Source organism: Gigantopelta aegis, chromosome 3 (assembly GCF_016097555.1).
Source record: "Gigantopelta aegis isolate Gae_Host chromosome 3, Gae_host_genome, whole genome shotgun sequence".
Classification (NCBI taxonomy): Eukaryota; Metazoa; Mollusca; class Gastropoda; order Neomphalida; family Peltospiridae; genus Gigantopelta; species Gigantopelta aegis.
Genome location: NC_054701.1, coordinates 2710087 through 2731997, shown reverse-complemented (window position 1 = coordinate 2731997; position 21911 = coordinate 2710087). Strand labels below are relative to the sequence as shown.

Sequence of the window (21911 nt, the reverse complement as noted above, 5' to 3'; positions counted from 1 at the left end):
CTGCCATGCAGCATAGTGGGTTACTGGTTACACCTCCCCACCACTGGCTACAGGCCTGCCATGCAACACAGTGGGTTATTGGTTACTGGTTACACCTCCCCACCACTGGCTACAGGCCTGCCATGCAGCATAGTGGGTTATTGGTTACTGGTTACACCTCCCCACCACTGGCTACAGGCCTGCCATGCAGCACAGTGGGTTATTGGTTACTGGTTACACCTCCCCACCACTGGCTACAGGCCTGCCATGCAGCACAGTGGGTTATTGGTTACTGGTTACACCTCCCCACCACTGGCTACAGGCCTGCCATGCAGCACAGTGGGTTATTGGTTATTGGTTACTGGTTACACCTCCCCACCACTGGCTACAGGCCTGCCATGCAGCATAGTGGGTTATTGGTTACTGGTTACACCTCCCCACCACTGGCTACAGGCCTGCCATGCAACACAGTGGGTTATTGGTTACTGGTTACACCTCCCCACCACTGGCTACAGGCCTGCCATGCAGCACAGTGGGTTATTGGTTACTGGTTACACCTCCCCACCACTGGCTACAGGCCTGCCATGCAGCACAGTGGGTTATTGGTTACTGGTTACACCTCCCCACCACTGGCTACAGGCCTGCCATGCAGCACAGTGGGTTATTGGTTACTGGTTACACCTCCCCACCACTGGCTACAGGCCTGCCATGCAGCACAGTGGGTTATTGGTTATTGGTTACTGGTTACACCTCCCCACCACTGGCTACAGGCCTGCCATGCAGCACAGTGGGTTATTGGTTACTGGTTACACCTCCCCACCACTGGCTACAGGCCTGCCATGCAGCAGAGTGGGTTATTGGTTATTGGTTATTGGTTACTGGTTACACCTCCCCACCACTGGCTACAGGCCTGCCATGCAGCACAGTGGGTTATTGGTTACTGGTTACACCTCCCCACCACTTTTTACAGGCCTGCCATGCAGCATAGTGGGTTATTGGTTACTGGTTACACCTCCCCACCACTGGCTACAGGCCTGCCATGCAGCACAGTGGGTTATTGGTTATTGGTTACTGGTTACACCTCCCCACCACTGGCTACAGGCCTGCCATGCAGCACAGTGGGTTATTGGTTACTGGTTACACCTCCCCACCACTGGTTACAGGCCTGCCATGCAGCACAGTGGGTTATTGGTTACTGGTTACACCTCCCCACCACTGGCTACAGGCCTGCCATGCAGCACAGTGGGTTATTGGTTACTGGTTACACCTCCCCACCACTGGCTACAGGCCTGCCATGCAGCACAGTGGGTTATTGGTTACTGGTTACACCTCCCCACCACTGGCTACAGGCCTGCCATGCAGCACAGTGGGTTATTGGTTATTGGTTACTGGTTACACCTCCCTACCACTGTCTACAGGCCTGCCATGCAGCATAGTGGGTTACTGGTTACACCTCCCCACCACTGGCTACAGGCCTGCCATGCAACACAGTGGGTTATTGGTTACTGGTTACACCTCCCCACCACTGGCTACAGGCCTGCCATGCAGCATAGTGGGTTATTGGTTACTGATTACACCTCCCCACCATTGGCTACAGGCCTGCCATGCAGCACAGTAGGTTATTGGTTATTGGTTACACCTCCCCACCACTGGCTACAGGCCTGCCATGCAGCATAGTGGGTTATTGGTTACTGGTTACACCTCCCCACCATTGGCTACAGGCCTGCCATGCAGCACAGTGGGTTATTGGTTATTGGTTACTGGTTACACCTCCCCACCACTGGCTACAGGCCTGCCATGCAGCATAGTGGGTTATTGGTTACTGGTTACACCTCCCCACCACTGGCTACAGGCCTGCCATGCAACACAGTGGGTTATTGGTTACTGGTTACACCTCCCCACCACTGGCTACAGGCCTGCCATGCAGCATAGTGGGTTATTGGTTACTGATTACACCTCCCCACCATTGGCTACAGGCCTGCCATGCAGCACAGTGGGTTATTGGTTACTGGTTACACCTCCCCACCACTGGCTACAGGCCTGCCATGCAGCACAGTGGGTTATTGGTTACTGGTTACACCTCCCCACCATTGGCTACAGGCCTGCCATGCAGCACAGTGGGTTATTGGTTATTGGTTACTGGTTACACCTCCCCACCACTGGCTACAGGCCTGCCATGCAGCATAGTGGGTTATTGGTTACTGGTTACACCTCCCCACCACTGGCTACAGGCCTGCCATGTAGCACAGTGGGTTATTGGTTACTGGTTACTGGCTACACCTCCCCAATGAGCTGGTCAAACTCGTTTAGGGTGGGAAAAATTACTAACCACTACAACATTCAGGTACAAAAATACTTTGGCAGGCAGCTGTGGGTTATTTTTGTTTTAATTACTGGTCTGATGAAAGTTAGTTAAACCTGCAATATATAAACATTTAAAATAAAAGTCTTAGCAGGACTGAAAATAATATATGGTGGTTCTGAGACCAACTGACCTCAGAATAAGTCATGTCAGAGACCAGTTAGAAGTCATAGGTAATTAACATTATATTTTTCTAAGAACCTATTCAAAAAGGTGTTTGCCAATGGCAACCAGGTAACTGGTTAAATCACCCCCCAGTTAGGTTTCACCATCAACAGAAATCCTGTTACCTACATATGTATGTATTTTGCAAGTGTTGCTGCCCCTTTTAACATACAACAGGTGAAAAATACTCTAATAATGAGCTTCCCCCTGTTGTGACTTGTCTGGATTATCCCCACTAACAAAACACTAGAAAGCATAATCTGCTGCAAGGAGACATACAACAGCACCATGGGAGTCAGTAATTTCTCTTGTGCTGCCGCATGCGTCACTCTGTGAATAAGGACAATCAACACATCAAGTACCTCTAGTTGGCTTTCCAAGACTGATAAGACAATCAACGTATCAAGTACCTCTTGTTGGCTTTTCCGTCCTAACTTCTTTGTGTGATGAACTGGAGAAAGCTGCCCTGGACTTGTGCTCAAGCTTAACCCAAAACTGGCTTCTTGAAGCTGCAAATTAAGATATATATGTTTTAGAACAAACAACAGTTTCAAGTGGAACAAATGTCATTTTATGACAGCTAATGACCAGATTTGTTTAGCAGCAATCAGTTGTCACTACTTCACTGTTTTAATATATATAGTTTCTGACCAGTTCTAGTTTGCAACCAGTTTTCGTTGCCAGTTCTTGACCGATGGGGTGGCTTCTCAATTTCTTTTACCAAAATGAGTTGAATGGTTAATAACCTCAGGTCAGGAGTGGGACGTACCCTGGTGGTAAAGCGCTCACTTGATGTGCAGCCAGTTTGGGATCGATCCTGGTCGGTGGGCCCATTGGGCTATTTCTTGTTAAAGCCAGTGTACCACGACTGGTATATCAAATGCTGTTGTGTGTGCTATCCTGTCTGTGGGATCATGCATATACAAGATCCCTTGCTACTAATAGAAAAATGTAGCAGGATTCCTTTCTCTAGGACTATACACTGGCATAGGAAGCAAGGGGGCAAGGGGGGGGGGGGGGGGCACACTTTTATATTTACACTTACACTATTATAAAGCAAATATAAAGCAAGATATAGGTTACTTCTTACCTTCTTACGCCAGTGCTATATGTCAGAATTACCAAATATTTGACATCTAATAGCCAATGATCAATAAATCAATGTGCTCTAGTGGTGTTGTTAAACAAAACGAAACTTTAACTTTAATCTGAGGCCTGTCAATCTTGAAAGCTCCCCTTTTTAATTTTCAATTTCAAACTGTAGGAAACAATATGAGATTTGTTAAAAAAAGAAGATATTTGTATACCACATATTGTGGCTGCTGCATAGCAGAACTCTCTGGCAGCTGTCCACTGTTTACATACTGGTTTCTATCTTTTAGGAATAGTTGTCCGAATGTCTTTGTACAGCTGTACACTGTTTACATACTGGTTTCTATCTTTTAGGAATAGTTGTCTGAATGTCTTTGTACAGCTGTCCACTGTTTACATACTGGTTTCTATCTTTTAGGAATAGTTGTCTGAATGTCTTTGTACAGCTGTACACTGTTTACATACTGGTTTCTATCATCTGGCAATAGTTGTCTGAATGTCTTTGTACAGCTGTACACTGTTTACATACTGCTTTCCATCTTTTAGGAATAGTTGTCTGAATGTCTTTGTACAGCTGTACACTGTTTATATACTGGTTTCTATCATCTGGCAATAGTTGTCTGAATGTCTTTGTACAGCTGTACACTGTTTACATACTGCTTTCCATCTTTTAGGAATAGTTGTCTGAATGTCTTTGTACAGCTGTACACTGTTTACATACTGGTTTCTATCATCTGGCAATAGTTGTCTGAATGTCTTTGTACAGCTGTACACTGTTTACATACTGCTTTCCATCTTTTAGGAATAGTTGTCTGAATGTCTTTGTACAGCTGTCCACTGTTTACATACTAGTTTCTATCTTTTAGGAATAGTTGTCTGAATGTCTTTGTACAGCTGTACACTGTTTACATACTGGTTTCTATCATCTGGCAATAGTTGTCTGAATGTCTTTGTACAGCTGTACACTGTTTACATACTAAATATTTCTAATACCCAATTCATTACCCATTAATACTATTCATCTTGCATTTATGAATGATGCTGCCCCTCATTTGCCAAAGGGCCACACTGGTTCACTTGTGTAAGATATTAAAACAGTACTGCCATGTAGGTCACACAATATTCTCTAAAGGCCACATGTTCATTCCCCGACACTGATATATTTGGATGAATTTTTGGCAAAAAAGCAGTCCATTTTTAGACCTAGCAGGTGAAATAGATATCTACCAGCTAACAGCACCAAAACATCACAGGTGATTTTTCAAGAAAGACGTGTATACATGTATGTATGATTATCTCCTCTGTTAGTTAGCTTGTGATTCTGTTCTATTTTAATTCCATATATAGTGCTCTAATATACATCTCAGATGTCCTCATTTTCCACACACTGTCCCAAACCCTCCCCTCACCCTGTGCTGTCTTACATCCAGCAGGCCAGATTTGTTTGTTAGCAGGATCCATTTCTTTTGAGCAACACAATCTCCTGGTTGCGAACAGGAAGGGTTAAGAGAGCTTAATTGTTGCTCACCGGCTCGTGTGCAAGAAGTTTGTTAGTAATGTATTTTGCTTGTTACCAAACTGTACAATATAACACAAAATGATATGGGACAAACATACCTCCATTTAGGACAGTACATACCCAGTTCTATGATATCCCATTAGTAAGATCATTGAAATCCCTGTTTACCGAGGGCGATACATGTTATACAGGTGTGGATTTTGGCAGGAGTGCAAATTAAGGGGTCCAGCCCCTTGATATTTAGTAAAGAAATTAATGTGGTATTTGTACAAACCAAAGAGTCTTGTTTATCAATGCTGTTGAATTATAACATAGATTCATGCTATGATGCACTGCCCAACAGACAATCATTTTACAACTAAACTACATCACACCCACCTTTTTATAATAGATATTGAATCCAACCTTGTATATGTCTGTCACTATTTTATTTGATTTTTTAAACTTAAAAAACTATGGTGAAAACATTCAATACTATGTTCAATAAAATATCTTTGATGAAAGTTGGAAATTGACAGCAAAGGTCACGCATAATGCCCAATGTGCTTTCTAATAATTGATTTCACTTGTAAGCATTTAGAGTTGCTTTTCCAAAGTATTATTATTATTAATTATAGTATTCCAGATATATCCAAAATTCCAAATTTTCAGGAGTGACAATATAAAGCATAATCTGTTGAATAAATATTATGTTTGTCTCATGTCATCTGCATTGCTATTAAATGATACACTAATAATCTAATCAGTAGTTTAATTTTGAAATTAATTTTTGAAACTGGTCCTCAATTTCTAATATTTGCTTCCCACTCAACAAAATTAATTTAATGGATTTATTAATAGTGCAATTACATTAGTATTATTGTATTAGTAAATGATGCTATGATATGGTAATTAAAGAATGCAGCTTTAAATCAGACGGACACCTAAGAATGCCACACTTTCATTGGTTTATCTTACATTCAATTACAGACAGTCAATCCCATATGACATCTTTGTATTGTTACAGGCATCGAAATAAGTCGAGAACGGTCGTTCAGGTTACCGGGAGGTTACCACATGTAAGAAAAGTCGAGAACAGTGTTTCGTTCTCGACAAAAAGTTCACCGGTAGTTTTGTTTCCAAACTTAAACCATGCAAATCATTCCGGACTTTCGCGTTTCATTTTCTTGTAAGGAATTGCACTGATGTTCACGTGCACTTGTGCAACTGCAAACAATTATAGTCATTCTGCGTTTAAGCAGCACCCACTAGATAAATTTACATCCGGATTTCGTTTCTCATACTATATTTTATGGTAATCTGTAAATGGGTTACCAGACACAATGTTTATTTCGATGCTTGTTGTTATACAGACATTACTATGCTAGTACAGGGATAGAAGCTAACGCTCGCTCCCTTGCCCCGGGCGAGTAGAAATCCCTGGGGGCGAGTAGAATTTAAATGGCACTAGTCCCCTGGGCGAGTAATAATGTCAAACTATTTTGCCAATGAAACCTGTTAAACATACAAACTGTAGATGTATTAAATTTCATCAAAATAAATTGACATGACAGATTGACAAAGTCGAAAAGAATCACAGTTTCATTTGGTCTTGGTAGATCCATATTTACTGCAAACACAATCAGAATTTTCAGTTTTTTTCCCCAAATTCCGAAAATTGCCGTAATATTGCGATTATAGATGAGGCATGTTAAAAGGGAAAATCTGGTGTTTTTTTTTTTTTTTTTTTTTTTTGCATGTGTGTGTGTGTGTTGCTTTGTGTTTGTTTCGTCGGTAATAAATAAATGCATTGTCAGTGTTCGAGATTAAACATTTTGGACAGTATCCCAGTTGGATACTAACATTTTAAAATCTGGTATCCCACCTGAGATTGTAATTTTAAAAAAAAGAAAAAAAAACCCCAACATTTACTAAATGACGACCAAGTTGGTGTACTTCACTGTAATGTTTGTCATATGTAATTATGATTTTTTTAAAAGTATTGTTAGCCAGAAATATGTGATAATGGCTTCTAAATAAGGAATCTCCATTAAACAAATACGAAACCTTACCACAAATGACAGCACATTTGAAAGTTCACTTTTATTCATTTTATTATGGATGTGCATTATATTTGTACCATTAAAGATAAAGTACAAGCAACAAATTTGTGATTTATTTTGATGCCTGTTGGGTAAGTTTTATAGTGTATGTGTTTGCATTTTGGGTATGTTTTAACCAATATATAGGTACATTTTAGTTGATATGTTTTGACAAAACTGGGTCAATTTTAGTTGGGTATCTTTCTGTTTGAGTACTGTTCCCATTTTGTTAGTGGGTCAATTTTTTACTGTAGGATACTCACAAGTTTTCTTTGTTTCTCCAAATGCTGTTGTTGTCTAGACATAAAATCAGTTCCCAAACTCTCTGCAATTCTCACACTGGCGGTGCTCACTTTTGGGCGAAATGTAAATATTGTTTCATCAAGCTCGTTAACACTTGATGGTGAACTTGCATTTTTATTCATATCAGTCTCTGCGATTTTAACACCTTTTAAGCTTTTTTCTCCAATATTTGGTACAATCTTTCTTGAATCAGCCCATGTTTCCTTTTCTAGTGATGTCACGTTCACACGATTTATTGGCGCCAATGTCTTACGGGCATATAATTTACTTTTAGTTTCAATCATAAAATGTGGCACCCCTTTCGTATCCAAACGCTTCAATTTTTTTAAAGCAATTTGTTTACTTTTTTCACTAATTTTGGGAACAAAAAGTGCCAAGCTGGCATATTGGTTTTTTTTACCCATGGCATTTCCCCAAACACCGAATTACGTACTTTTCATACATCATGGTCAGTCTTATGTTCATGTAATTGTAGATGAAACATATTTATCACACGTAACGGCTTTCACCAAACTCTTTTCGTCTGCGTACCCCGTCGTCATGGAACACCCGCCATATTGTTTTTATAATCTCGAATGAGTAACTTTTGTTTTCTAAAATAAAAAATTATCATCAAGCAAAATTAATTGTATAGCAACTTTTTACAAGTATATTTATTTTTTATTTAAGCAAATTTATGAAATATTAAAATAAATAAGACTGATAACATCATTACAACGACCTTGACCTTTATGGTGTCAATTACTTCCTTGTTCAAGTTATTGGACGTCAAGTTGCTGTATTGTTCAGAATCTGAATCAGATTCTTTAAGCAAGTGGGGTTTTTTTTACAGCTAGCGTAAGTGTAGCATAAATGTATAATGACGATAACATAGAAATTAGGGGTTATTATATTATTAGATAATAAAATCACTGTTCAAACGACTGAAACGGTGAGGGGGCCATTCAAATAAATATTTTGGTCAAACACAAAAGTAGACGCCTACCCTAACACTCCACGACCGTAGACCATACCCTTCAAAAACAAATTAATTTAAGTAACGCTCAGAGATCCCCCTCCCTGCCCCAATTGTCTTGTTCTTATGGATATCCTATAGAAAACACAGATCGTTTCATTCTCTACTGTTCCCTGTACAATAACATTGAACAAAGAACCAGTTTCATGTCAAACTATTTTAATTTACATCTAAATTATAAAATAATCTTATTAGGAAATCCAAAATTTAGTAAACAAGACAAAATGAACAAATAATTAAAACCACTTTAAAATCAACACATAAAATTATAAATTTTATGCTAGACATCACCTAAGGCTAAGCCAATGTAAAAGTTGTGCAGTTTTCTACTCACTGTATTCCCCCTTCTGCTCCCCATCTCTTTTCCCCCTGTTTGTTAAAGTCTGTGGGGGGGGGGGGGGGGGGGAGGGCAAAGCCTGTTGTTGTTTTTGAAAATAGAATTTAAATGTCCTTGACAGGTGGATGGGATAATGTGTATTCTGTAATATTTGACCAAATGTTTGACCAAAAACCACCTGAATTTGCCCGTGTAATGCAGTTCAATTTTACAAGTTTAAACTAGGTTATCGAGTGGTGTTGTTTATAGAAGGCTGTGTTTTCTAAATGTAAAATTCCCATATTCTCCAACAAAATTTGATCGATAAATAGTTAACTAATAGGCCCTACCATCGTACATGCAAATTATTTTTGACTATACCACAAAATATCATATTTACATTAGTTGTTTCCCTTTAGATGTATTATGTTAAGGGTTTTTAATCTCCTACATCTTAAATGTACATCTGCATTTCACCAAATTCTAGCTAGCTGCTAATACTTCTATCTCCCCATATAGACCTATCTCCCCATAGACATAAAAATAAAACAAAGTAATAAATGATTAATATAGCTGTTGTTTTATTGAAGATATCATCGTTCACAACCTGTAATGATTCTGGTACCATTTTAACCATACATTAAAAAATAAATTGGTTCCGTTTTAGCCATATAGCCATAGATTGTGGTGCAATTTCAGCCAACGCTAGGTTCCTTTTTCTCCAGTTTGGTTCGTTTTGATTTGGGGCCGTTTTAACACAGTTCTGTTTTCGCTTTAAGTATAACCCATTTTCGGGATATCATGCTAGCACAGTTCGGAACTCGAAAGTTGTATATTGGCAATAATAATATAAAATAATGAATCATAGTCACTTCGTACCCAAGTCATCCATTTCGTACCATGCTGCCTGGTCATTTTGTACCCTAGTCATTTCGTACCTTTGTCATTTCGTACCATTGCAAAAAGTCATTTCGTACCCTAGTCATTTCGTACCCTAGTCATTTCGTACCATTGTGAAAAGTCATTTCGTACCCCAGTCATTTCGTACCCTAGTCATTTCATACCAGTTTATAGAAAACAAATCGACTATAGCATAAAAGCAGTGGGGAGTTTTAGGGGTTTTTTTTAAACTTTATTTGGACAGTTTGAAATTCAGAACACATTATTGTGCAGCATATCATTATTGATACCCATAATACCAGCCTGTCAACTGTTATTTCCATTTTACCTGACAAGAGCCATATATATAGTATTTACTGCTAACTGCCAACTTCGATTTTGTGTGAAATGGCACCAAATAATTAGTCAAAAACAACAAAACAACATAATGGACCAACAAAATATTATTTATTTATTAGGTCTTCTTTTCAAACTTTGGACAAGTTAAAATTTTGCATAAGGAAAAACCCCCAAGTTATACATGTATGCAGTCAGACTTCGTTACAGCTTGCAATAGCATAACCAAAAATTATTGGGTTACGACTAATGCGAGTTACAATTTTATAATATAATATATGATATTGACGATCCGGAAACATAAATTACTGGGGTACTGAAACACACACATCAAAATAAATATTATATGATAGAGGATTTGTCACAAGTTTATTAGGATAAAGGATAAATATATATATTGTAGTTACAAACATTTTATGATTTTATTTTAGACAGCCAATGTAACTATCGAAAAAACAACATTATTTGTAATATTCTAGTTGCTTTTCTTTTTTTTCAGTTGTCAGCTACATATCCAATTGCTAATGTTTATACAAAGTGGCAATAACTTTTAGTCTTTTGCTGATAAAATATCCCTTAAATTAACAACATTTGTAATTTAATGTCATTTTGTAAAAGACATTACCGGGGTGATTGTTATAAATTGTTATGCCATGGTATGATATGACTTTCAGTTATGGTACGAAATAACCAAGGTACGAAATGACTAGGGTACGAAATGACTTTTTGCAATGGTACGAAATGACCAGGGTACGAAATGACCAAGGTACGAAATGACTTTTTGCAATGGTACGGAAATGACCAGGGTACTAAACTACCAAATTAGGTACGAAATGACTGGTACGAAATGACTGGTACGAAATGCCATGGTACGAAGTGACTAGCAACCATAATAATAATAATGATAATAATAATAATTTATTTAAAGAAAGTAACTCAATGAGTACAAAACTATTCTCGTCTACAAATCAAATTGAATTACATTATAACAATATACAGTGAAACCTCTCAAAACCAGACCCTCTGTAAACTGGAATTCCATGAAAACTGGACATTTTCACAGTTCTGTTTTAAAAATTGGTACCATATATAACTTAACCTCTCTTCACTAGATACCTCTAGTGTTTTCCCTAGCTTGTTTTAGCATGGTGCTCTTAAAACGGACATTTTACTTGGTACCGAGGGTGTCCAGTTTAGAGGGGTTTGATTGTATAATATAATAGGTAATATAAACTATACAATATATACAAATGTACAAGGCAGATGTGTTTATACAACTCAGTTTCATTGTATAATATAATAGGTAATATAAATTATACAATATATAGAAATGTACAAGGCAGATGTGTTTATACAACTCAGTTTCATTGTATAATATAATAGGTAATATAAACTATACAATATATACAAATGTACAAGGCAGATGTGTTTATACAACTCAGTTTGATTGTATAATATAATAGGTAATATAAACTATACAATATATACAAATGTACAAGGCAGATGTGTTTATACAACTCAGTTTCATTGTATAATATAATAGGTAATATAAACTATACAATATATACAAATGTACAAGGCAGATGTGTTTATACAACTCAGTTTCATTGTATAATATAATAGGTAATATAAACTATACAATATATACAAATGTACAAGGCAGATGTGTTTATACAACTCAGTTTCATTGTATAATATAATAGGTAATATAAACTATACAATATATACAAATGTACAGAAAAAAGAAAGAAGTGTTTTATTTAACGACGCACTCAACACATTTTATTTACGGTTATATGGCGTCAGACATATGGTTAAGGACCACACAGATTTTGAGAGGAAACCCGCTGTCGCCACTACATGGGCTACTCTTCCGATTGGCAGCAAGGGATCTTTTATTTGCGCTTCCCACAGGCAGGATAGCACAAACCATGGCCTTTGTTGAACCAGTTATGGATCACTGGTCTGTGCAAGTGGTTTACACCTACCCATTGAGCCTTGCGGAGCACTCACTCAGGGTTTGGAGTCGGTATCTGGATTAAAAATCCCATGCCTTGACTGTGATCCGAACCCAGTACCTACCAGCCTGTAGACCGATGGCCTGCCACGACGCCACCGAGGCCGGTTACAAATGTACAAGGCAGATGTGTTTATACAACTCAGTTTCATAGTATTTAACAATATAGACATTGATGATTACATCTTATCAATATAGTAGGTATTTAAAACAATTCTTTTTAAATATATTAATAATCCTAGACCTTTTGACATCAATGGGCAAGCTGTTTCTTATAGCAACACCAGAATACTGAAGACTTTTCTTGAAGTGTTCCATTTTTGGTTTTGGTGCTAAAAATTTCCCTCATTTGTGGAGCGCAAGTCATAGTTAGATTGTATTTTACTGAAAATATTTTGTAGATATGGAGGAGCAATGCCATTAAGAAATTTGTCAACAAGAATAGTTTTTTGGTATTCAACCTTTTTGTCCATTGCTGGCTATTTTAATTGTTTGGAATTCATTCTGCATGCTCCTTGCTGAGGAGAACCTGTTTCATTGGCTGTTTTCACTCACTAGTGATCTTTATGAGGAGTTGTCACCCTTGAACCACTTGTACTGACCTCTTGGTAAACCAGTGTGTACCTCATGTTTTCACTCACTAGTGATCTTTATGAGGAGTTATCACCCTTGAACCACTTGTACTGACCTCTTGGTAAACCAGTGTGTACCTCATGTTTTCACTCACTAGTGATCTTTATGAGGAGTTATCACCCTTGAACCACTTGTACCTGACCTCTTGATAAACCAGTGTGTACCTCATGTTTTCACTCACTAGTGATCTTTATGAGGAGTTATCACCCTTGAACCACTTGTACCTGACCTCTTGGTAAACCAGTGTGTACCTCATGTTTTCACTCACTAGTGATCTTTATGAGGAGTTATCACCCTTGAACCACTTGTACTGACCTCTTGGTAAACCAGTGTGGTTGTACCTCGTGTTTTCACTCACTAGTGATCTTTATGAGGAGTTATCACCCTTGAACCACTTGTACCTGACCTCTTGGTAAACCAGTGTGGTTGTACCTTGTGTTTTCACTCACTAGTGATCTTTATGAGGAGTTATCACCCTTGAACCACTTGTACTGACCTCTTGGTAAACCAGTGTGGTTGTACCTCGTGTTTTCACTCACTAGTGATCTTTATGAGGAGTTATCACCCTTGAACCACTTGTCTGAGGAGTTGTCATCCTTGAACCACTTGTACTGACCTCTTGGTAAACCAGTGGTTGACCTCGTAACAGTTCTTGAAATGAAGCTCGGTGCAGATTGAAATATGCTGCTATATCTCTTTGGGTCATGATCCCATTCACCATACCTGTGCCATGATCCCATTCACCGTACCTGTGCCATGATCCCATTCACCGTACCTGTGCCATGATCCCATTCACTGTACCTGTGCCATGAGCCACCTCATTACTGCTTCAGTCTATACACCAATGTACGAGCATGAGTAAGCCTATTGATTATTTTGCCTGGCTTGATTGTGATAGTTACAGGTGTATATAAGTTCACGTTGGTTTTTATTAACAATGTGACTTTTCTTAACTGGACTGTCTTTGTTTTGGTTGCTTTTTCAGGTGTATTTACCTTTAATTTTTTTTATTCTTTTAGTGGGTTTTTTTTTAATTTGTTGTTTGTTTGTTTGTTGTTGTTTTGGGGTTTTTTAAATGCTTATACTGTTTACCAATTGCATAGAGGAAATTTCAGTAAAGGTGTTTACAGACATGATTTGTTCTTTATTACCAGTAAAAATATGTAAAGTATATTTTGAAAATGTGCTACATTTATTAATAATTATAATAACTTTTAATTGTTCACTTAACAATATCTTTTTTTATACTTGATTTCGATCTTGGAATTAGCCCACCTCCCATTTCTATAGAATTTGATTTTTTGTTTTTTTGCAAATGTCCTATAATAACTTATTCCCCTTTAAGAAATACCTTCCAGGGTCATGTCCTCTAGAATGAATGAATGAATGAATGTTTAACGACACCCCAGCACGAAAAATACATCGGCTATTGGGTGTCAAACTATGGTAAATGTAAACAAATAAAGTGATGATCAATATATAAATTCAAGATTTAAATAAAAACAGTGTAAAAAACTGTGCAAAAATACAAATATCACAGATAGATACTGACTTATACTCCAAACTTCAATTTTGTGCTGTATTGGCCATTCTCAAAGAGAATGTTACACCCCTGCACCACGGTGAGGTTACAGCACGTGCAGAGGTGTCCTCTAGAAATGTTGTTGGAAAATATTGAACAGTATTGTATGTTTATACAGTGAGGGGTGGGATGTAGTCCAGTCGTAAAGCATTTTCCTGATTTGTGGTCCGTCTAGAATCGATGTCCATCAGTGGACTATTTCTCATTCCAGCCAGTGCACCACAACTGGAATATTGACCATGGTATGTGCTATCCTGTCTGTGAGAACAGAGCTGATGCATATAAAAGATCCCTTACTATTAATGGAAAATTGTAGCAGGTCTCCTGTTTAAGACTATAAGTAAAAATTACCAAAAGTTTGACATCCATTTGGTCAGTGTGCTCTAGTGGTGTTGTTAAACAAAACAAACTGTAAACGTTTTTTTTTGTTCTTTCAGTGAGCTGGAAGAAAAACAGCAATGAGTTCAACATGCCCAACACTTCGAGAAGAATTCCGCGTGAAAAAATTCCTCTTCTCAGGAGTTCATACGGGAAGATTCTACAATTTTCATGTAGGTTTTGTTGTTTTATCTTGTCAACTTATGTCAAGTTGGTCATGGTGCATTTATCAAAATAAACCAATAAATTTCATTAACCTAATTTTAGTAAATTGTGTAAAGAGTGCAATACATATAGCACAATATTTATAATTTTGTTTTTGAGATGACCCCTACATTTATGAATCCACACAGCTATTGCCACAATACACATCTGCTTCATCTTAATACATGTACCATGGTGACAGGTGCAGAGATTTGAATGTACATTTTCCAGGATAACCATTGGTAGCGGAGACATGGGTTTATTAAAAGTAGTTATATTTGTATTTTGCAATGTTATGATATGGTAACTAGACACTGCATCTCTAAGTGTTTTTCTTCCACTTATTTTTAAGTAATTTATTATTTTTGTTTGTTTTAGTGGCGACTTCCCCCATTTATCTTTCTCTTGTATCGACTGTGTTTGGCAATATATGTGGACTTCTGGCTGATATATTTTGGTCGTCTACACACGTCGAAATCAACCACGTCTGAACACGGCCCTCAGCCCTGGTCGTGCTATCTGACTGTGTGGACCTACACTGTACTGGCCCTGTTTCTCACCATTTACGCAGTCATTGTTCTCATGTATTATTTGTTTCATCCCTCCACACTATTCCAAGCACCATCTCAAGAATATCACGCCAACCTATTCCATGAACTTTCCTCATCGGATGGATACAGACAATTGGGTTACGAACAGATCATGGACGATGACTATGAAATGGAAATACAACCTCTCAGCAACATGTTGCCATGGTATCTGAAGCTGGTGTGGATTCTGCAGAATATTGTGTTTGTTGCTGCTGTTATTGTGACGATGGTATTTTTTGTCTTCCTGCTGCCTCAAATGAAAGGTGTTTCTGGGATCTCGTTGGAGAATCTCCAGCTGCATGCCCTGAACACTGTGATAGTTGTCGTGGAGAGCCTGGTAAGTGCTGTGCCACACAGACTGCTGCACATCGTGTACTGTGCGTTGTACGCGCTGGTGTATGTGCTGTTCAGCGTGTTCTACTGGGTCCCGGACCACGCCCACGTCATGTACCCCAACGTCCTCGACTGGAACCAGCCCGCTCACACTGTGGGCATGATCTGTCTTATCGCATTTGTCTTCTTTCCTCTTCTCCAAATGTTATATCACTTGATTTATCGCCTCAAAATATTCATACTTCAACAAGTCCTATCTGTTTGACAGGCAGTGCAAATAAACCAAAAGTCAAGAATTCTGTGATGTTTATCAGGTATAATGATCCACTAAGCATAGGCATTGGAAGTGTGTGGGCCGAGAGGTGGGAGGTGTTGTTTAGTTGCAACTCTAAGTATTATGCATTGAGGCCTCCCCCCCCCCCCCCCCCCACCCCCATCAGTTGACTTGTAAATTAATGTAACTGGCCACTCCAATTATTGGCATCCTCCATCAACTATACTAAACTTATGAAACAAAACTGTGACACGCCAACCGTAATTATGTGTTTTGTAAGAAAAATCTCAACTTCTGTCACAAAACTGACACCCCACCTGTAATTATATATTTTGTGGGGCAAATCTTAAGTCACTAATGTAATAGTAGGTTTGTTTAAAACAGGCAAATCTTAAGTTCTGTCACTAATGTAACAGTAGGTTTGTTTAAAACAGGCAAATCTTAAGTTCTGTCACTAATGTAACAGTAGGTTTGTTTAAAACAGGCAAATCTTAAGTTACTGTTTAAATTACAACACTGGCCGTGTTAGAACTCTCTTCATATACCGTGTGCTACCCACCCTGGTATCGGTATCACAGTATTGTTACTGATTAAGCTACAACACTGGCCGTGTTAGAACTCTCTTCATATACCGTGTGCTACCCACCCTGGTATCGGTATCACGGTATTGTTACTGATTAAACTACATCACTGGCCGTGTTAGAACTCTCTAGAACTCTCTCATATACCGTGTGCTACCCACCCTGGTATCGGTATCACGGTATTGTTACTGATTAAACTACATCACTGGCCGTGTTAGAACTCTCTTCATATACCGTGTGCTACCCACCCTGGTATCGGTATCACGGTATTGTTACTGATTAAACTGATTAAACTACAACACTGGCCGTGTTAGAACTCTCTTCATATACCGTGTGCTACCCTACCCACCCTGGTATCGGTATCACGGTATTGTTACTGATTAAGCTACAACACTGGCCGTGTTAGAACTCTCTTCATATACCGTGTGCTACCCACCCTGGTATCAGTATCACGGTATTGTTACTGATTAAACTACAACACTGGCCGTGTTAGAACTCTCTTCATATACTGTGTGCTACCCACCCTGGTATCGGTATCACGGTATTGTTACTGATTGATTAAAGAGCTAGTCTCGGTCATTGTATTAACATAACTTGTTTGCTGCACACCTTTGTAAACTGATGAGACCGCCTGATGGTAGTGTTGTTATTCAGCCGTTCAGACCTCACCATGAACAAAACGGAGGGCAGTGGTTAATTGCTCCCCTAACTTAGATTATGAGGAGCCATATACATAAGCGTAGGAGACAGGGGAGCAGGTTTGGGGGGACAACTGACTGCCCCTTAGTGCTGGAACAAAACATCAAATTTGGACAAAAATGATACAGATATTACCATATTGATACCACATGAGTTCACATGCTAAAGGGGGCTAATAAAAACTAGTCTCAGGGAAGTGATGAGAAGGGATTGAGTGTGATAGTTCCCCTTAAGATATACTGATGAGAAGGGAGTGAGTGTGATAGCTCCCCTTAAGATATACTGATGAAAAGAGATCAAGGAACACGCAAGTAGTAACATCAAATGTTGACTACAACCAAAATCCTCGTCCACAAGTATTGGGAAATTAACCGTCTTACTGGACGTCAACCCCACGGTACTGACATGCAGTGCCACAATATATCTGTGTATTTTATACACACATTACTACTCCAGTAGTGAATTACATTTGGTCTCATATACCATGTGTTCCCTTATTTCTTTCCATCAGTATATATTGTATTGTACATGTTCATACTACCTGTATTTTGATAAAGTTTATTGTTTTAATTACAATTATAATGTTTTATTTCACTGATGAATATTATGTTTTTAAGGATGTATGGAGAGTGAAAAGGATATATATTTTGTATTACCTGTTGTTTCGACAAAGTTGGCAGAACATTAATATGACTTGAGATTTCTGGTGCTGACTGTATGTCTTCAAAAGCTTGCCAACAACATATATAATTATTGGTTATCAGCAGCTCTGTAAACGGTAAATCAGTGATTCAGTAATGATTGTTATTCAGTTATCACCTAACACAGCAAGTAAATGGTAAATCAATGATTCAGTAATTATTATTATTCAGTTATCACCTAACACAGCAAGTAAACAGTAAACCAGTGATTCAGTAATTATTGTTATTCAGTTATTACATAACACAGCAAGTAAACAGTAAACCAGTGATTCAGTAATGATTGTTATTCAGTTATTAAATAGCACAGCAAGTAAACAGTAAACCAGTGATTCAGTAATGATTGTTATTCAGTTGTCATGAAATCTAGCAAGTAGACAGATACCAGGTAAACAATGATTCAAGTGTAATCACCTTGCCTTGGCTTCCAGCCTCGAGATTTACACACAGGTGTCATTACAAGACACACCGTTCACCTTGCCTTGGCTTCCAGCCTCGAGATTTACACACAGGTGTCATTACAAGACACACCGTTCACCTTGCCTTGGCTTCCAGCCTCGAGATTTACACACAGGTGTCATTACAAGACACACCGTTCACCTTGCCTTGGCTTCCAGCCTCGAGATTTACACACAGGTGTCATTACAAGACACACCGTTCACCTTGCCTTGGCTTCCAGCCTCGAGATTTACACACAGGTGTCATTACAAGACACACCGTTCACCTTGTCTTGGCTTCCAGCCTCGAGATTTACACACAGGTGTCATTACAAGACACACCGTTCACCTTGTCTTGGCTTCCAGCCTCGAGATTTACACACAGGTGTCATTACAAGACACACCGTTCACCTTGCCTTGGCTTCCAGCCTCTAGATTTACACACAGGTGTCATTACAAGACACACCGTTCACCTTGCCTTGGCTTCCAGCCTCAAGATTTACACACAGGTGTCATTACAAGACACACCGTTCACCTTGTCTTGGCTTCCAGCCTCAAGATTTACACACAGGTGTCATTACAAGACACACCGTTCACCTTGCCTTGGCTTCCAGCCTCAAGATTTACACACAGGTGTCATTACAAGACACACCGTTCACCTTGCCTTGGCTTCCAGCCTCAAGATTTACACACAGGTGTCATTACAAGACACACCGTTCACCTTGTTGAGATCTCTTTTGATGTTTGGCTCTACAACAGTTTTGTTACAGTCTCATTTTTACATTGGCAATATATATTATAAGTTGTCGAATCATCACGAGGGGTTTGTTGATTTTTATACCCTTCAGCTCGGGCTACAAGAGCATACAGAGGGTATAAAAATCCATAAACCCCTCGTGATGCTTCTACAACATATTTATCTTGCCAACATGTTTAATTACAAGATTTTCTTCAAACACATCCAGGTGCATTAATAATTGTCAAAAAAAAAAAAAAATCATTAGCAACATGATGTACCCAGTTTAGTGTTATTGTAAGGAGATGTAAAGTGATGTCATTGGAATACTGACATCATTCAAATTCAAAATTAGCTGTATTATTGCAATGCTTCGCCACATTAAAATGCTTGCTTTTCTTCAATTTTATTTACTGAATGGTTGGCAAATTGTTTGACAGCCATGTTTTGTTTATGTTGGTAACAGACAAATTTTAGCATGGCGCATTAATACAATAACAACAGTCCAATGTTACAGGTGGGGTATAAGAGATTTGACTCCGGCCACGAAGGGTATAAGGGTTTTGTCCAAGGCTAAATAACCAATGAAATTTGAGTATTTTACATGAAGGCGAGATAAACATAATTAAATTACTTTAGGAAAGTACCCAAAATCAGATTTACTTTATTAAATATTTCAGTTGATCTGATCAGTATTAAATAAACCTTCCCTTCATTGTTCTCCACTCTTACTCTCTCTCTCTCTCTCTCTCTCTCTCTCTCTCTCTCTCTCTCTCTCTCTCTCTCTCTCTCTCTCTCTCTCTCTCTCAAACACACTCACGGACACTGCCCATCTAACCCAGTGTTCAACAGTTAATTGTGATTTAGAAGCCACATGAATTGGGTTACCTGTTTCAGTTTTAATAATTCCAGTGGTGTAACATACTATTATTATTAATAATTTAAATATTAACCTGCTTGCACATGAAAAAATAAACCAGTATACCCCCTCCCCCCAAGAAAAAAAAAGAATAAAAAAGATGTGCAGAAAATTATGTACTTTGTGGGGGGAAGGGGGGTATATAAAAATATTTTTAAAAACATACATTATGTAGTGGGGATTTAGACAGTGGCAAGCAAAATTTCAAGAAAATCTATCTTTTATATCTCTTTTATGCTAGCTACACCCTAAATTATGTAACATAATGACTTTTTTCTAAGCATGATATATTGCTGTTTATGTATATCCCAGTATTGTATTGTTTTATAGCTGGGTATTTTTTCAACTCGGCAGAACTGTATGCACACTGTTGTTTCTTTGTTACTGATCATGTTTTGCATTCCAGTTTTAAGGAACATATTTTATCTGTTTTCCTTTTTGTTTTTTAAATTTGAAGTGACAGACCCTAGTTTTTACTTTTGAAGCTATTTTTGATGATTGAAATGAGACATTACTTAGATTTCATTGTTTAGATTACTCACTAACACACATCCCAAGTCTTTCTGGTCATCCACGTCGTTTTAATACCATGAAATGCATTTTTTCATATTTAAAAAAAGGCATGTACCCCTGAGAAATAACGGTTAAACTAAGGTCTTTGACTTTAATGTGACTTTAAACTAGGATCTTTGATTTTAATGTGATGTTAAACTAGGGTCTTTGACTTTAATGTGACTTTAAACTAGGGTCTTTGACTTTAATGTGACTTTAAACTAGGGTTTTTGACTTTAATGTGACTTTAAACTAGGGTCTTTGAGTTTAATGTGACATTAAAACTAGGGACTTTGAGTTTAAACTAGGGTCTTTGACTTTAATGTGACTTTAAACTAGGGTCTGTGACTTTAATGTGACATTAAACTAGGGTCTGTGACTTTAATGTGACATTAAACTAGGGTCTGTGACTTTAATGTGACATTAAACTAGGGTCTGTGACTTTAATGTGACGTTAAACTAGGGTCTGTGACTTTAATGTGACATTAAACTAGGGTCTGTGACATTAATGTGACATTAAACTAGGGTCAGTGACTTTAATGTGATATTAAACTAGGGTCTTTGACTTTAATGTATGTACATAAAAGGATCATTCCCAAACTGGAGTATGTAGATCTGCACTTGAAATGCATTCCGTTACACATGCATTGTTTTATTTATAGTCAACTATTTTTCAAGAATATTGTCTTATTCTTTATTGAGATTAAATATATTTATATATATATATATATATATTATAACTTGAATTTTTAACAGATAATGAAAATAAAAGTGTATTAACTTTATAAATAGTTTTGTTTTTAATTTGCTATTCTACTTCTAATCAGTTCCCTGGCGTTTTGTGTAACGTTTTATGTAGCAGACAGGACAGAGCAGGGGTGAGCTGGAAGGGGGGGGGGGGGGGGGGGCTCTACCTCTCAATAATTCTGAATAAAAAATATTATTCTTAAAGGGACATATCTGAGTTTGCTGCATTGTAAAATGTTTCCGACTAATAAAATATTTCAACGATTAAACATACATGTTAAATGTATTTTCTTGTTTAGAAGACCAGTGTGTGTATGTATATTCAATGTGTTTCTGGTCGTCTTAATATTTGTAAGAAACCCAAACTGGATTTTGTTTTCAAATAATTTTGTACATAGGCCCTACGAAAAAAAAATTTTTAGGAAATAAAATGAAATTTAACCTAGTACAAATATTAGAATGA

General features: G+C 38.0%; 2 protein-coding genes across 13 annotated transcripts in view; one reads left to right on the top strand and one right to left on the bottom strand.

Annotated features, from left to right (window-relative positions):
* LOC121367386 (protein monoglycylase TTLL8-like) overlaps positions 1 to 20998 on the bottom strand; it is a 79982-nt gene extending 58984 nt beyond the window's left edge. For 6 of the 10 annotated variants that reach the window (XM_041491535.1, XM_041491529.1, XM_041491530.1 and 3 more), the window contains exons 1-2: positions 7462 to 8048; positions 2917 to 3015 (exon numbers count right to left, since the gene is read on the bottom strand). In XM_041491535.1, the coding sequence (XP_041347469.1) occupies positions 2917 to 3015; positions 7462 to 7905 (543 nt within the window). In that variant the 5' untranslated portion in view covers positions 7906 to 8048. Of the gene's footprint in view, positions 1 to 2916; positions 3016 to 7461; positions 8055 to 18015 lie in introns of those variants that run through there. The other 4 variants (XM_041491533.1, XM_041491532.1, XM_041491531.1 and 1 more) reach the window with 4 other exon arrangements.
* LOC121367388 (protein rolling stone-like) lies at positions 8258 to 16783 on the top strand. 3 transcript variants are annotated; one of them, XR_005957375.1, is made up of 4 exons: positions 8258 to 8338; positions 14738 to 14851; positions 15261 to 16448; positions 16499 to 16783. XR_005957375.1 is itself a non-coding variant. In XM_041491539.1 (3 exons), exons 2-3 carry the CDS (start codon positions 14759 to 14761, stop codon positions 16068 to 16070), a joined length of 903 nt encoding a protein of 300 aa, XP_041347473.1. In that variant the 5' UTR covers positions 8258 to 8338; positions 14738 to 14758; the 3' UTR covers positions 16071 to 16783. The 3 variants fall into 3 exon arrangements, 2 of the variants coding, with proteins under 2 accessions (XP_041347473.1, XP_041347474.1); XM_041491539.1 differs by having other exon boundaries at positions 15261 to 16783; XM_041491540.1 differs by having other exon boundaries at positions 8263 to 8315; positions 15261 to 16783.
* Positions 20999 to 21911: the final 913 nt, after the last annotated feature.

Excerpts from the sequence above, each read along its gene's own strand:
- LOC121367388 (XM_041491539.1), top strand. The coding sequence starts at position 14,759 with ATGAGTTCAACATGCCCAACACTTCGAGAAGAATTCCGCGTGAAAAAA. Across the intron at positions 14,852-15,260 it reads GAAGATTCTACAATTTTCAT|TGGCGACTTCCCCCATTTAT; the intron begins GTAGGTTTTGTT and ends TGTTTGTTTTAG.